General features: G+C 44.6%; 1 protein-coding gene across 7 annotated transcripts in view; it reads right to left on the bottom strand.

Annotated features, from left to right (window-relative positions):
- NAP1L4 (nucleosome assembly protein 1 like 4) overlaps positions 1-17,873 on the bottom strand; it is a 60,469-nt gene that overhangs the window by 34,928 nt on the left and 7,668 nt on the right. For all 7 annotated transcript variants that reach the window (XM_078341758.1, XM_009008682.5, XM_078341757.1 and 4 more), the window contains exons 2-6: positions 13,079-13,108; positions 12,198-12,256; positions 8,546-8,645; positions 5,010-5,151; positions 4,396-4,482 (exon numbers count right to left, since the gene is read on the bottom strand). In XM_078341758.1, coding sequence (XP_078197884.1) covers positions 4,396-4,482; positions 5,010-5,151; positions 8,546-8,645; positions 12,198-12,256; positions 13,079-13,092 — 402 coding nt within the window. In that variant the 5' untranslated portion in view covers positions 13,093-13,108. The remainder of the gene's footprint in view (positions 1-4,395; positions 4,483-5,009; positions 5,152-8,545; positions 8,646-12,197; positions 12,257-13,078; positions 13,109-17,873) is intronic.

Below are 17,873 nucleotides of genomic sequence, written 5' to 3'. Positions count from 1 at the left end.
ACAGACGCCGTTTCACGGACACTATGCAACCATCAGAAAGTACTCAGCAACTTACCCAGTTCTAAGGAAACGGCTACAGACGCCGTTTCACGGACACTATGCAACCGTCAGAAAGTACTCATAACTTACCCAGTTCTAAGGAAAAGGCTACAGACGCCGTTTCACGGACACTATGCAACCATCAGAAAGTACTCAGCAACTTACCCAGTTCTAAGGAAATGGCTACAGACGCCGTTTCACGGACACTATGCAACCATCAGAAAGTACTCAGCAACTTACCCAGTTCTAAGGAAACGGCTACAGACGCCGTTTCACGGACACTATGCAACCATCAGAAAGTACTCATAACTTACCCAGTTCTAAGGAAATGGCTACAGACGCCGTTTCACGGACACTATGCAACCATCAGAAAGTACTCATAACTTACCCAGTTCTAAGGAAATGGCTACAGACGCCGTTTCACGGACACTATGCAACCATCAGAAAGTGACCAGAAAGTACTCAGCAACTTACCCAGTTCTAAGGAAACGGCTACAGACGCCGTTTCACGGACACTATGCAACCATCAGAAAGTACTCATAACTTACCCAGTTCTAAGGAAATGGCTACAGACGCCGTTTCACGGACACTATGCAACCATCAGAAAGTACTCATAACTTACCCAGTTCTAAGGAAATGGCTACAGACGCCGTTTCACGGACACTATGCAACCATCAGAAAGTACTCAGCAACTTACCCAGTTCTAAGGAAACGGCTACAGACGCCGTTTCACGGACACTATGCAACCATCAGAAAGTACTCATAACTTACCCAGTTCTAAGGAAATGGTTACAGACGCCGTTTCACGGACACTATGCAACCCTCAGAAAGTACTCAGCAACTTACCCAGTTCTAAGGAAACGGCTACAGACGCCGTTTCACGGACACTATGCAACCATCAGAAAGTACTCATAACTTACCCAGTTCTAAGGAAACGGCTACAGACGCCGTTTCACGGACACTATGCAACCATCAGAAAGTACTCAGCAACTTACCCAGTTCTAAGGAAATGGCTACAGACGCAGTTTCATGGACACTATGCAACCATCAGAAAGTACTCAGCAACTTACCCAGTTCTAAGGAAATGGCTACAGACGCAGTTTCACGGACACTATGCAACCATCAGAAAGTACTCAGCAACTTACCCAGTTCTAAGGAAATGGCTACAGACGCAGTTTCACGGACACTATGCAACCATCAGAAAGTACTCAGCAACTTACCCAGTTCTAAGGAAACGGCTACAGACGCCGTTTCACGGACACTATGCAACCATCAGAAAGTACTCAGTAACTAACCCAGTTCTGAGGAAACGGCTACAGACGCCGTTTCACGGACACTATGCAACCATCAGAAAGTACTCAGCAACTTACCCAGTTCTAAGGAAATGGCTACAGACGCCGTTTCACGGACTCTATGCAACCATCAGAAAGTGACCAGAAAGTACTCAGCAACTTACCCAGTTCTAAGGAAACGGCTACAGACGCCGTTTCACGGACACTATGCAACCATCAGAAAGTACTCATAACTTACCCAGTTCTAAGGAAATGGCTACAGACGCCGTTTCACGGACACTATTCAACCATCAGAAAGTACTCATAACTTACCCAGTTCTAAGGAAATGGTTACAGATGCTGTTTCACGGACACTATGCAACCATCAGAAAGTGACCAGAAAGTACTCAGCAACTTACCCAGTTCTAAGGAAATGGTTACAGACGCCGTTTCACGGACACTATGCAACCATCAGAAAGTACTCATAACTTACCCAGTTCTAAGGAAATGGCTACAGATGCCGTTTCACAGACACTATGCAACCATCAGAAAGTACTCAGCAACTTACCCAGTTCTAAGGAAACGGCTACAGACGCTGTTTCACGGACACTATGCAACCGTCAGAAAGTACTCAGCAACTTACCCAGTTCTAAGGAAATGGCTACAGACGCCGTTTCACGGACACTATGCAACCATCAGAAAGTGACCAGAAAGTACTCATAACTTACCCAGTTCTAAGGAAATGGTTACAGACGCCGTTTCACGGACACTATGCAACCGTCAGAAAGTACTCAGCAACTTACCCAGTTCTAAGGAAACGGCTACAGACGCCGTTTCACGGACACTACGCAACCATCAGAAAGTACTCAGCAACTTACCCAGTTCTAAGGAAATGGTTACAGACGCCGTTTCACGGACACTATGCAACCGTCAGAAAGTACTCAGCAACTTACCCAGTTCTAAGGAAATGGCTACAGACGCCGTTTCACGGACACTATGCAACCATCAGAAAGTGACCAGAAAGTACTCATAACTTACCCAGTTCTAAGGAAATGGTTACAGACGCCGTTTCACGGACACTATGCAACCGTCAGAAAGTACTCAGCAACTTACCCAGTTCTAAGGAAACGGCTACAGACGCCGTTTCACGGACACTACGCAACCATCAGAAAGTACTCAGCAACTTACCCAGTTCTAAGGAAATGGTTACAGACGCCGTTTCACGGACACTATGCAACCGTCAGAAAGTACTCAGCAACTTACCCAATTCTAAGGAAATGGCTACAGACGCCGTTTCACGGACACTATGCAACCATCAGAAAGTGACCAGAAAGTACTCATAACTTACCCAGTTCTAAGGAAATGGTTACAGACGCCGTTTCACGGACACTATGCAACCGTCAGAAAGTACTCAGCAACTTACCCAGTTCTAAGGAAACGGCTACAGACGCCGTTTCACGGACACTACGCAACCATCAGAAAGTACTCAGCAACTTACCCAGTTCTAAGGAAATGGTTACAGACGCCGTTTCACGGACACTATGCAACCATCAGAAAGTGACCAGAAAGTACTCAGCAACTTACCCAGTTCTAAGGAAATGGCTACAGATGCCGTTTCACGGACACTATGCAACCATCAGAAAGTACTCATAACTTACCCAGTTCTAAGGAAATGGCTACAGACGCCGTTTCACGGACACTATGCAACCATCAGAAAGTACTCATAACTTACCCAGTTCTAAGGAAATGGCTACAGACGCCGTTTCACGGACAGTATGCAACCATCAGAAAGTACTCAGCAACTTACCCAGTTCTAAGGAAATGGTTACAGACGCCGTTTCACGGACACTATGCAACCATCAGAAAGTACTCAGCAACTTACCCAGTTCTAAGGAAATGGCTACAGACGCCGTTTCACGGACACTATGCAACCATCAGAAAGTGACCAGAAAGTACTCAGCAACTTACCCAGTTCTAAGGAAATGGCTACAGACGCCGTTTCACGGACACTATGCAACCATCAGAAAGTACTCAGCAACTTACCCAGTTCTAAGGAAACTGCTACAGACGCCGTTTCACGGACACTATGCAACCATCAGAAAGTACTCAGCAACTTACCCAGTTCTAAGGAAATGGTTACAGACGCCGTTTCACGGACACTATGCAACCGTCAGAAAGTGACCAGAAAGGCTACCTGGCAAAGTGCAGGGGAGGTTTTATGACATCAGGCCCCATGGAAAAGGTAGACAAAGGGAAGTAAAACTCAACACTAAATGGAACCATGGTAAATTCTGAATGTCTTGCCAAATGGGACTGTTATAATGAAATGATCTTGCAGGTTTTTTAAATCAGCGAAGGCAGATTCCCTTCAGCTGTAGGAAACGGATTCACAACTACATTAATCTATAGCCATGGCTTCAATTAGGCCAGGTTCTACATATTTTTAAAGGATGAAAAACACATATGGCCACCAAAATTATCATACACCTCATAACAAACATAAAAACTGCAAAAAATTAGTTATAGGATAAAAGTTACTTGTCTCCCGAACATAAAATCCGGCTGACAAAGTTAACCTGTGAACTGGGAGTTTTCACAGCACTAGAATGGGACCAGTCACTAGAAGAAAGCTGTGAGCAGGTACTGACAGTCACACCACAACCACCATACTCAACCATCCACCGGCTGAGCACCTCTCAGGGAGCACGCTAGTCCACGCCACTCAGCAGAAAGGTACTCCCCTCACAACTCCCCCAGTCTTCCAGTGACTGAGCACACAGGAGCATCTCCTCTTGATCTTTGCTTTCTCTGATGTTTCAACCTTTGTTCGTCTGATCCCTTATTTCGAAATGCTCCTGTCCACAGATAACTGAGGTGGCACTACATCTTACTCCTCGTATTAACTGACAGTGCTGTGTCAGACACTAGATCCGTATCGGAAAGGAATCTAAACACCCAGCCTAATGATGCAGCAACACCAACTGTGAGAAGCACCAACGTTTACTAGTAATTAAAACTCATGTAAAAATGCTTATTTTCAACAGTATTAAAACAGAACACGAGTCACATTTTTCTAAAGACTTACAGCCAATTTCTCCTCCTCTTCATTTTCGCTGTGCCATTCCGATTCCGCATCTGTTGGTTCAACATCGCCGGTGATAAATTCTCTTCTCTACATAAAAATGAGGCCTTATTAGGATTATGTTATTAGCTTATTTGGAAACTCAAGAGTTAAATGTATAAATAATGTCTATAAAACGACTTTGAAAACTGCTTATTTTTACAAATATTTTAAGATTCTAAATCTTAGCGTTCAAAGAAAAATACTCAATGTTTCCCTGGGTAACTCTGGATGTTTCACCTAAAGATCTAAAATAAAGATGCTCCCCAACTTCCAATGCTTCGACTAAAGACTTTCAACTTCACAATGGTGCAGAAGCTACCAAACTTCGGGCACCCACAGAGCCACACTGTGTTCTACTCTCGGTGGAGTGTTCAGTAAAGGACACGAGATACTCAGCACTTTATTATAAAACAGGTTTGTGGAAGGTCAAAGTGTTCTGGGCTCGTTTAAGGTAGTCCAGACTAAGCTACATCCGGTAGGTGAGATGCCTTTTTGCCCTAGATGTTGTCAACTTATACTGGGTTTATCAGAACATAACACCGTCTGCATATTAACCTCATTAACAGAGCCCCTACCTTGTCAAAGAGAGGCTGGTATAATGCTGCATACTTTCTTTCCAAGTCATGAACTTCTTCATAGAACTTGGCTTCTATATGAGCACACCTCACCTGAAGTTGTTTCAATGCATTAATTCTTCTTTTTACTGCTTTAGGTAAACTAAAAAAGGGAATAAGAAAGACAACATCCTCATGCCTGCAAAGTAAGGAAGCATGCTTTTCAATTCTATTAAAATAAATTCAGGTTGGCAGAACTAACACCCTTACCATGAACAAGACCTCTTAAAAATCATTAAGGTTGAACATCCCAACAGTAAAAAAGGGTACAGGAGGATGCAGAAAAGACAATTCATGAAAGAATAAACACAAATTGTCCAACACGAAGACAGGTTCAATCTCATAAAATATCCGAAACAATGTAAACATTTAAAAGCACTCATCTATTCCTTACCAAATTGGCAATTAATACCAAAACAAAACACCTAGGTTTTATGAGGCTAAGGGCTAAGAAGCCCTCTAACTGATTCATCTTTCTTAAGGGCAGAAATACTGAAAATGTTCTTTGGACCCAGTAATTCTACCTTTAAGAATTTATCCTTCAGGCGGGACGCAGTGGCTGATGCCTGTGATACCACCACTTTGGGAGGCCAAGGTGGGAGGATTTTGCTTGAGGGCAGGACTCCAAGAGCAGCCCGAGCAATAGAGCAAGACCCCTCTCTACCAAAAACTTCCTAAAATAGCCAGGCATGATGGTGTGCAGCTGACCTGTAGTCCCAGCTACTCGGGAGGCTGATGCAGCAGGATCACTTGAGTCTGGGAGGTCAAGGCAGCAGGAAGCTATGACTGCACTACTGCACTCCAGCCTGGGCAACAGAGCAAGACTCTATCTTACCAAAAGAGGGAAAAAAAATTTATCCTAATCAAGTATTCATGCTGGAGTGTCCATCGATAGATCCGTAAAACTGAAAACTACACGATGCAAGTTCAAATACAGCCTATGCATCACCGCACTGTCCAAGAATATTCAGTGCCACGTGGGATCCACTTGGCACACTGGAGAAACACAGACCATAGATAACACAAGTTTGTCTTAGAGTCAGGCCAACGATGAGTCTGTCTTTCAATCCTTTTCCATGTTTTAAAAAATATTTTAGTTTGTATGTATAACTTCTATAAGTCAGAAGAGAAATCCCTGTTTTTAACCCATCAGAACTATGTGTCACAATCATGCGGACTGAAGAACAGATTCCTGGCCTCATCACAGACCCAAATAATCTACCCTGGGGCAAGGCCCTGGGTCCTGCATCTTGAATACTCATTCACATGATCAGAGTCCTAAGTCTAAGCGCATGACTTACCCTCCAACATCACACTGCACAGAACAATAGGCAGTTCTCACACAGGTATCACTGGGCTGGCAGTTACTAGAACAACTGCGTTGCATCCCAAAGGACCAGTCTCCGGGGTTAAACAGAACCACAGCTAAGGTCCTTAATTTAAGCACTGACTCTCAAATAATGTTTAACACTCTGGAACTACTGCTGGTAGGTGAAAACGAGGGAAAAGCATGAAGAACTGGACTCTCACTGGCATTTGTGCCTCTCTTCTGCTCTGATCATTTGTTCACTGTGACAGGGCACTCTGCTGCCCAGGCTGCAGTGCAGTGGTACAGTTTCGGCTCACTGTAGCCTCAACTTTCTGGGCTCAAATGATCCTCCCACCTCAGCATCCCGAGTAGATGGATTACAGGGGCACACAACCAGGCCAGTTAATTTTTTTTGCATTTTTGTAGAGATGGGGTTTGGCCACATTGCCCAGGCTGGTCTCAAACTCCTGGGCTCAGGCAATCTGCCCGCTTTGGCCTCCCAAAGTGCTAGGATTACAGGTGTTAGCTACCATGTCTGGCTAATTATACGATTTTAAATTAGTTTAATTTTCGAAACTTTCCAACTGAAGTAAAATGACAAAGCATGTTAAACAAACTGGACCCTGGCGTGCCCCAGCAGTCCCCCAATCATTCATATCAACTACACCCAGGTCCCTGCACTTTTCCTGGAATGCGGCCAACACGAAACCACTTCTAGTCCCACATAAACTTGTTGCCACCCAAGCAGTTCCTCACAGAATGCCACCCCACTAGCCCAGTTTTAAAGCGAGAAAACCAGAAACCATTACTCATTCTCAATTCTTGCCACTCCCGCTCAGTATCACTCCATCCCATCAATCTAGTCTGCAAAAAAAAAAACATCAAAAAATCTTACCCACTAAGTAATCCCCTGAAAAGCTTCTAAATGGGCAAAGCAAACTCTGACTGACCTGGCCAACATGGTAAAACGCCGTCTCTACTAAAAACACAAGAAAGCATACAGCAAATCACCACGGCATGTGTACACCTATGTAACAAACCTGAGTTCAGCACATCTAAATACAAAGAAGCTAGGTGGGCATGGTGGCTCACACCTGTAATTCCAGCTGTGGCAGGAGAATCACCTGAACCGAGGAGGCAGAACTTGCAGTGAGCTGAGACAGTGCACCACTGCACTCCAGCCTGGGTGACAGAGTGAAACTCTGTCTCAAAAAAATACGAAGTCCCCTTCTTGTCATAATTGCCCTGGTAGTCGTAATTGGGGAAACCAGTATGTAAGGTGGGACCTCGGAGAGACCAAGCCCTGACCCAATTATAAATGGAAGCCCAGTAACAGCTCATTCCTTTCAACAACAACAACAACAAAACTGCCAGGCACGGTGGTACACGCCTACAGTTCCAGCTACTCTGGAGGCTGAGGTAGGATTACCGGAGCTCAGGAGTTCAAGGTTACAATGAGCTATTACATGCCACTGCACTCCAGCCTGGGCAACAGGGTGAGACTATGACTCAAAAACCAAAATTCCTTCCAGAACGAAGACGGAGGTCCTGACGAGCCATCTGAGGGTCACCGTCCTTCTCATTTTCATATTGCAATGCATCTAGGACACAGGCCTCTTGTAGGAAAGCAAAGGTATCAGCCAGGTGTGGTGGCTCACCCGTCAAGCCAGCATTTTGGGAGGCGGAGGCAGGAGAACGAACTGAGCCTAAGAGTTCAAATCCAAAAGCAGCGTAGGCAATACAGCAAGACCCCACTTTTTTTTTTTTTAAGACAGTCTCGCTGTCACCCAGGCTGAGGGGTAGTGAACACTCAGAGGCGTGCGGCGCTATGCCCAGCTAATTTTTATTCTAAGGTGTCAGTGTCACAGGCTCATGTGGGTTAGCCAGGAAGGAGTTCTTTTAGTTAACTTAGAAGCCACCAGTTGTCCTCCCCAACTTGGATGATCCGTGAAGTCCTCTAGCCCTCCACAAGATGGCACTGTGCACTTCCTATCAGACAACTGACAAGACTGCTCCGTCCCGCAGGCAAACCCTGAGCCTGAGCACGGGGTACAGGGCCACTTATCAGTGCCTGTCTCTCAGAGACAGTGTCTGTGGAATGAAAACACATTTATTCCTCTTCCGAATAACTAAAAAGTGATTTTCCCTTTGTCCTCCGTTGCATGAGACCCTACTGACGCGTACTCACGTTTCAATGTAGCTGGAAGGGGTGTGAGGGACACTGTCAAGTCGCTCCTGTAAAGCCGCCAACACTCGAGGATTCTGCATCACCTGATCTGTGAGCTTCTCTATGAAGAGTTAAAACCAAACATACTTAAAATACGCCCACCACACACAATAGCCAAGAGTCAAAAATTAGTGACATCGCCTACTTAGCTTCGCCTAGATGTACATCTAATTTCTAAATACATATACCAGTGACTTCTTAAACAGGTTTCGAAAATAATTAAAATTTATTTTAAAAGCATTTAACACTCTAGGTTAATCACCTGATGGGTCGTTACAAATCTACCGAACAGATACCTAGAGTCCTGGCTCTCACCAGGACTGTGGCTGTTTAGCTCCAGGCTTGAACGACTGAGAACATCATTAATGTCATTAAGTTCCCGTGGTCTACCCACACGTCCCATTGCGTCCAGAAGCCAAGAACGAAGACCAGATCAGTTCCTCCAGGCAAAAGAGCATCCACTAGCACCCTCAGTCACTGTGGTGCCGTGACTTCAGTCTAGGAGAGCCCAACGCTCAGCAGCCCCGACGGCACTGTTCTTTGCATGTGCTGCTCACCTCTGCCTCGAATGTTCTTCTGCCTAAACCCACCTCCGTCCAGGAAGCACTTACGACCATTCCACCCACTTACAGCTAACCCAGGTGTGTAGTGAGCTCCTGAGGTGTTTGTATTCAGAAGCCCATTTCCCAATAAACCAATGAATGAGACCCTGTGAGGGTAGTGACTGTCCTCGTACTCAGCTGTAACTAAGGAGTGGCAGACATCTGGCTTGTGATACAGACTCTAACAATTTCCCTCCTAATGCCACAACACAGAAACCCAAACTCATCACCCTTGCCTTACTCAGAGCCAGTCCATGCCCAGTGATTCTCCCATGATGTGGTACGTCAAACACACCAAGTAGGCACTCTAATTTTTTTTTTTTTTTTTTTTGAGACAGAGTCTCACTCTGTCGCCAGGCTCCAGGCTGGAGTGCAGTGGCACAATCTCGGCTCACTGCAAGCTCTACCTCCCAGGTTCAAGCAATCATCCTGCCTCGACCTCCTGAGTAGCTGGGACTACAAGTGGGCACCACCACACCCAGCTAATTATTGTATTTTTAGGAGACAGGGTTTCACTATGTTGGCCAGGATGGTCTTGATCTCTTGACCTCATGATCTGCCTGCCTCGGCCTCCCGAAGTGCTGGAATTACAGGCTTGAGCCACTGCGCCTGGCCTAGGCACTCAATTTTAAACATTTATAATAGAACTGCGAACACAACCACTCACGTGAGGCACATGAAGTGCATTTAATGGACATAATTTGTATATATAAAACTGTGTACACATGTACAGTATGTAAATACTCATGCATATAGAAACACACATCTCCTCTAGCTCTGTCCACTGAAAGGGCCTACAAACAATGACATCTAGTATCTGTATTTTGGTTTCAACAGGTTGGTGCAAAAATAACTGAAGTTTCTGCCATTAAAAGTAACGGCAAAAGCCACAATTACTTTTGCACCAACCAAGTAAGTATCTTCCTCCATGAAAAGGATCAAAGTCTTTTGAATCAACAGTGGATTTCAGGTCTAGGGTAAGGAAAATACAAGATAAAGTGGAACATCACACTCCAAAGCTAGGAGTACTCAAAAACCGAAGAGCTGAAAGAACCTAGAGGCAGTGGCCCACATCTGCAATCCCAGCCCTTTGGGAGGTCAAGGTGGGCAGATCACCTGAGGTCAGGAGTTTGAGACCAGCCTGGCCAACGTGGTGAAAACCTGTATCTACTAACAATACAAAAATCAGTCGGGCGTGGTGGCATGTGCCTGTAATCCCAGCTACTGGGGAGGCTGAGGGAGAATGGCTTGAACCTGGGAGGCAGAGGCTACAATGAGCTAAGATTGCATCACTGCACTGGAGCCTGCGCTACACACCAACACTCCGTGTTTAAAAAAAAACAAAAAGGGACCCAGAATCCAGCCTGAAGAGATCCCCAATGGCCAAATGAGACAATATGCACACCAAGAAAAACGATGGCAACTGACAACACACTGAATAAAAACGCCTGTAACCCAGCCGGGCGCGGTGGCTCACGCCTGTAACCCAGCACTCTGGGAGGCCAAGGCAGGTGGATCATCTGAGCTCAGGAGTTCGAGAACAGCCTGGCCAACATGGTAAAACCCCATCTCCAATAAAAATACACAAAGTAGCTGGACATGGTGGTGGGCACCTGTAATCCCAGCTACTCAGGAGGCTGAGGCAGGAAAATCACTTGAATCTAGGAGGTGGAGGTGGCAGTGAGCCAAGATCATGCCATTGCACTCCTGCCTGGGAAACAAGACTGAAACTCCATCTCAAAAAAAAAAAAAAAAAAAAAAAAACAAAAAACACCCAGTAATTCATGAGTCTATAGTGACACTAAAATAAGAAAAGGGAAAGTTCTTCTTTAATGGACTGTGTCAAAGGATTGGCAGAATTAGAAAAACACCCCTTTGCAACCACCAACGTTGTCAGGCACGATCATCAGCAGGTGCTAAAACCACTGTGTGAAAGTCTGCTGAAGGAGAAGACTCTACACGTGCCTGACCGACTGCTTGCAAGGTCAAAGGACCTGGATAACAGAGAAGTTGGGCAAGCACTGTCTTAATCATTAAGTCATCAATCTTAGTGTCCCCGGACAGGCGCTGAGCCAACATCATGTGCCTCCCGAAGCAATGACCACTGCATCATGTCACCTGTGTGCCCTTCCTGCCAAATGTTTGCCCTGAATCTCATCAGGAAGAAAGGACTAGGCAAATCCAGACTGTGGGCATTCTATAAGACAACAGTGGCTCACATCACTCTGATGTGTCCATGTATTAAGAGACACAGAAGGTAGACAGATGACTAGAACAAAACAAAATACACAATCCTTGAGCAGGCGCTGGATTTGGGTGTGGGGTAAAAATTGCTGAGAAAACCAGGGAAACAGGAACACAACCACGTTAGGTAACAGTATCGTTCCAATGTTAAGCATTGTAGAAAAGTTTTAGGAAAAAAGAAACCCACCACTCGCTTTCAGACAGTTTGGAGGGAGTGGGGAAAACAGATATATGGTTTTTTTTTTTTAATGGGGGAAAGATACCACATCTGTGAATTTATGAACAAAATGACATTCCCAGGATTTGCTTCCTAACAACCAAAGGAAGGAAAGTTAAGGGTATAGATAGAAAAACAAATGGCCAGGTACAGTGGTCTGTGCCTGCAGTCCCAACTATTTGGAAGGCTGAGGCAGGAATATCAGTTGAACCCAGGAGTTCGAGACCAGCCTGGGCAACATAGCAAGGCTCTACCTCGAAAGACTGGTCATTTGTTGATCAATACTAAAGGTGAGTAATGGTAGGCACAAGAAGGTACACTGTACTTTCGCTTTCCTATTGTAGAGTCTGAATTCCTATAATAAATAAATAACAAATACATCTTTTATTAATGAGAAAGTGATTTTTCATTTTCATTAATCTAACTCTCCTAAAAGTCACTGAAGTACGGGAATCCCTCGCCTGCATTAATTAATGGCTCCAGAGAGCAGAAGACTCCCCACCCTGGAATCTTCTCTCCAACTGCTGTTTTTCATGTGCAGTGAACTGACCTGTATCAGTTGCATTTTTGGCAGCTTCCACGGAATCTGAAGGAACCCCATCTGAAAAACTAAGACAACGGTATGTTTAAAAAGTATTACTGTAAACAAAGTTCCAAAGACACAGCACAGATGGACAGGTTTCTGACTCAACATATTAACAGGTATCTCTACAGTGACGTCAGATTTGCACAGGAGACCACTACTACTGTGTCTATGTTATGAAAACATTCTACTACTTAACACCCCCTCTTCTCCCAAACATACAGCCCTACAAAGTTATTTCCAACCTTAGCCAAAGCTTCCTTAGACAACTTCCACTGCTACAGCATCTTTCCTCAAAACACCGCTCCCAGCCCTCAAACCAAAACCATCAGCCAACAGGCCTGCTACTGTTTGGTCAGCTGCTCACGTGACCAGAGCAAGGCAGTCTTGTCAAGTTAAGACAGTGCCAAAGTGGCTTTATAAAATCAGCCATCGAACAGCTTTTAAAGATGCCTGGACACACTCCCCTCATAAGAAATAAACATTAAATAACATATGCAACTAAAAGTGACCCTCAATCCACAAAACAGAATCTTCCACTGGATCACTGACAGCCACAGACACTTAGGACAGTGTCGAGTTAGTTACCTGACTTCAGCCCAGGCGTGTTACAAAGCAGGGGAGCACAATGACTGCTTTCCATAAAGGATCTGTAAGTGTCAACCTCTGAGGCACGGTTCATGCCTCAAGTAATTTCCTCATGTGCTCTAGTACACACACAAGAATGGGCCACCAGCTAGACCCTGAAGTGCACTTAACTTTGATTCTAATGCTTATTGAAACATGGCTTGGCTGTTGCTCACCAAATGAATTTTAAACTTCAATAAACGAAGTCCACTTTGGCTTACCTGTTATCTGCCATCTGAATGTTTTTATCCCTATAAATGAAAAAAGAGTTATAATCATTATATTCATAAACAAAAATATTTGTTCAACATACTTTTAAAACCATGGTTGCCTATGGGATGGAGTCCACTAGAAGGGGTAGGAGGGAACTTTCTAGAGTATTGAAAATGTTCTAGATCTTGACTGAGGTTACCTGGATATATGCATTTGTTAAAACTCATTAAACTACACACTTCGGATCCGTGCATTTCATCACACACAAACTTGACTCATAAAAATTTCTCACCGGGGAGCAGTGGCTCATGCCTGTAATCCGAGCACTTTGGGAGGCTAAGGTTAGTGGATCACTTGAGGTCAGGAGTTCAAGACCAGCCTGACCAACATGGTGAAACCCCATCTCTACTAAAAATGCAAAACTAGCCGAGCAGGGTGGTAGACACCTGTAATCCCAGCTACTTGGGAGGCTGAACCCAGGAGGCAGAGATTGCAGTGAGCTGAGATCGCACCACTGCACTCCAGCCTGGGCGACAAGAGAGAGTAAAAGTCCATCTAAAAAAAAAAAAATCTCTTATTGGCACTAAAATAACCAGACTTCGGAATAACATCAATTCTAATTTACCTTATCTAACACAATTTGGCAACACAAACATATATTAATGCTAGCTCAATTATTTTAGAGTAATTCAAAGCATTTACTGGTATTTACACTTTCAAATTAACTTGTGGGGTTATTTTCTAATTGCATTTGTTTATTCCACATCTTCCATTACTTCTACACTGAGGATGTACCGCTTGTGTAAAAACCTTGCGTAATGTGCTATTATCCCACTTTTAAAGATGAGTATTTCTATACTGATAGAACTAGATGACATTATAACTGAACATAAAGGGTGGGTTCTAGGGAACTTCTTAAACAGCAGAAGTCGACATTAATAAAATTTACATTTTTAACTTTTATTTTTGAGACAGGGTCTCACTGCTGCCAAGGCTGGAGTGTGGTGATGCAATCCTGGCTCACTGCAGCCTCTGGGCTAAAGCAATCCTCCCACCTCAGCCTCCTGAGTAGCTGAGGCAACAGGCATGTGCCACCAGGCACAGGTAATTTTATTTTTTGTAGAGACAGGGTCTGGCTAAGTTGCCCAGGCTGGTCTCAAACTCCTGGCCTCAAGAGATCCTCCCATCTGAGCCTCCCCAAGTGTTGGGATTACAGGTGTGAGTCAACATGCCTGGCCTATACAATTTCAAAATCTAATCTAAATGCATTTACAGTGTTTTAAGCTAAAGGCATCGCTTAAAAACGTCCTTAAATGTAAAGTAAAACAGGTGTGGTTATGAAGCTCCTTAAACTCAGATGTAGTAAAGACACTTGAGAGCCTCGCTAAAGGGTTGTTCCAGCTGAAAACTTGTCAATGTTCCTTCTTCGGTATCTCAGCAAATCCCAAACCTGAATCACACAGCTTTAGGGTAAAACAAACCACCAACAACAAAACCCTCTACATTTAAGAAAAACAGCTCTAATTATGATCTACAACTGTTCTGTATTTAACTCAACTACTTTTTTAAAATTGAGTTTTTACTGTTTCAAAATAAAATATGCTATTTTTAAGATGTAAAATACAAGTATTAACATTGTCTTTTTCAACAAACTAAAGTATTTGTTTTAATGAAGCAGATGAAAACCAAAAAGGACAAAACATGCAGCAGGCACAGTGATTCACACCTATAATCCCAGCACTTTGGGAGGCAGATCACCTAAGCTCAGGAGTTTGAGACCAGCCTGGGCAACATGGGGAAACCCATTTCTACAAAAAATAAACAAAATTAGCCAGGCGTGGTGGTGCAAAACTGTAGTCCCAGCTACTCAGGAGGCTGAGGCAGGTGAATCGCCTGAGCACAGGAGGCAGAGGTTGCAGTAAGCCGGAATAACGCCACTACACTCCTGCCTACAAGACAGAGCAAAACTGTCTCAACACAAAGGAGGAATAAAAAAATGCGACCAGACGTGGTCACGGTTGATGCCTCTGGTCCCAGCTACTTGAGAAGCTAAGGCAGGAGCATCACTTGAGCCCAGGAATTGGAGGACTGGAGGCTACAGTGAGCTATGATTGTGCCACTGCACTCCAGCCTGGACAACAGAGCAAGACCCTGTCTTTAAAAAAAAACAACAACAACAAAAAAAAAACGGCAGGGTGGGGTGGGGCGGGCAACAAATCCTACAATAGCTGGCAATGCTCACTATCACGACCACAGCAGCAACCCAAACCCAGCCCTAGTCAGTGAAGATCGAAAAATCCTTCAATGGAGGCCAGGCTCGGGGGCTCACATCTGTAATCCCAGCATTTTGGGAGGCCAAGGTAGGAAGATCACCTGAGATCGGGAGTTCTAGATCACCCTGACCAACATGGAGAACCCCATCTCTACTAAAAATACAAAATTAGCTGGGTGTGGTGGTGATGACTCTAATCCCAGCTACTAAGGAGGCTGAGGCAGGAGAAATACTTGAAGCCGGGAGGTGGAGGTTGTGGTGAGCCCGATCAGGCCACTGCTCTCCAGCCTGGGCAACAAGAGCAAAACTGCCTCAAAAAAAAAAAAAGGTCCTGTCACCTTCTGCAAAATACACATTCCTCCCAATTCAGGCCCTGCCTACCTCCCCACACTGATTCCCACTCAGTCTCCTCTGCCGTGTTTGCTGCGCAGGATTCCTGAGGTTAGTTACCTTCTCTCATATTACAAATGCAAGGTGAGGCGGTCAGACTTCTAAGTAATGATTTAAGGACAGCATTCTCAGGGCTGAAACACCATCTACCAGTTGATAATAGTGAGGTGGATTTTTTCTGTCACACGCTTTGATCATGTCTCTATGAACATGTCAGCTTACATGGCTTCCAACTCCCGGTTACCCTGAATTCATAACTGCCTGACCGCTACAGCAGCACTTCTGGGTCAAAAGCATGAACGCATTCTGATACATGCTGCCCAACTAGTTGTTACACAACTACATCAACTGTAATTTGGCTACTTAACTGAAGCTCTCCACTGCCTGACAAATGTATCTAACAGCACCTTCCTTATACCACACACACAGTAACTGCTGAAAGGAGCCCACTGACCTGGAAGCATCTATCACTGTCAGTTTAATGGACAGACTCTTGCTTTCACCACCCAATAAATAATACCTCATAAAGGCACATACTTCATCTCCAACACCGCCTGTACTAGCAAGGGACCTACATGTCAGGCGCTTCATACATTTTATACCAACATCAACTCCACTGGGGAGGGACTATCCTCAGTATGAAAAGAAGCTGAGTCTTGGAAAGGTGAGGTGCCTAATCCAAGATTACTTGACGAGTAAAACATGCATTTGTGTTTCAAACAGGACTCCTTCTGATCTTTACCTAGTACCCCACCACTTCACTTCTGGCTGTTTCTACCTGCTCATTAAAGATTGTGTCGCTGCTGGGCCAGGCACGGTGGCTCACACTTATCATCCCAGTACTTTAGGAGGCTGAGGCGGGCAGATCGCCCGAGACCAGAAGTTTGAGTCCAGCCTTGCCAACATGGTGAGACCCCAACTCTACTAAAAATACAAAAATTAGCCGGGCGTGGTGGCACACGCCTGTAATCCCAGCTGGAGAGGCTGAGGCAGGAGAATTTCCTGAACCCAGGAGGAGGAGTCTGCAGTGAGGTGAGACTGCAATCCAGCCTGTGCGACACAGCAAGATTCCATCTCAAAAAAAAAAACAAACCAAGATTCTGTTGCTGCTATTGGAACAGGTGACAAGCAACAGCTCAGCCAGGGTCAAAGTCCTGCTGTTTAGGGACATCTCCAAGAAATCCATTTTGTCTCGAACTGGAGTATAAAAATATTCCCTTTTGATTCTGTTCACTATGCAGTCCCAGAGTCCCTCACAGTTCGTGGCACAGAATCAGATGAATGCTTAAACAAACTGTTTTATGACACGGGCCAAAGAGATTCACCTTCCCATAGAATGGTACCTGTTTCAACTTAACAGAGTCCGTTGATACAATGACTCACTCAATTTCAGTGAAGGCATGTGCTTTTTTTGGGAGACACAGTCCCACTCTGCTCCCCAGGCTGGAGTACCGTGGTATAATCATAGCTCACTGCAGTCTCAAACTCCTGGCTTCAAGTCACCCTCCCACCTCGGCCTCCCAAGAAGCTGGGGCAACAGGCATGTGTCACCAAACCTGGCTAATTTCCAATTTTTATAGAGAGAGACAGGGTCTTGCTGTGCTGCCCAGGCTGGTCTTCAACTCCTGTTGTCAAGTGATCCTCCCCCCATGGCCTCTCAAAGAGCTGGGATTACAGAAAAGAGGCACCATGTCCAGCCCAGCATGTGCTGTTTAATACCACTTTTGGTGACAAGATGACAAGGCAGTTAAATTAAACCCAACACAATATTCTTTTTTTTTTATTTTAAAAAGTGCTAAATCAAGGATAAAAAAAAAAAAACAAAATAAAAAATTTACACAATAAAAAAGGAAATAATTTTGACTAAAGAACAAACCAACCCAGAACTCAATGTCTAGAACAGGCAGACACACACTGAAGAGCCTGATTTCAAACCCCACGCCTACCGTTTCCCAGCTGCATAGCCTTCTTCTGTACCTCAGTTTCATCATCCACAAACGAGAAGCCAGTGGCTACCTGAGAAGCTGTTAATGAAGACAAATTGCCTAGTACATAACAGCAGGCCAGGTCTCTTTCCGCTTTTCTAACTGTCATGCATATAGACTGTGTCTATTCCCTGATATGAAACCAACAAATGGAGT

This window comes from Callithrix jacchus, chromosome 10 (assembly GCF_049354715.1).
Source record: "Callithrix jacchus isolate 240 chromosome 10, calJac240_pri, whole genome shotgun sequence".
Taxonomy (NCBI): Eukaryota; Metazoa; Chordata; class Mammalia; order Primates; family Cebidae; genus Callithrix; species Callithrix jacchus.
Note: the sequence above shows the minus strand (reverse complement) of the source record. Positions and strands in the feature narration are given on the sequence as shown.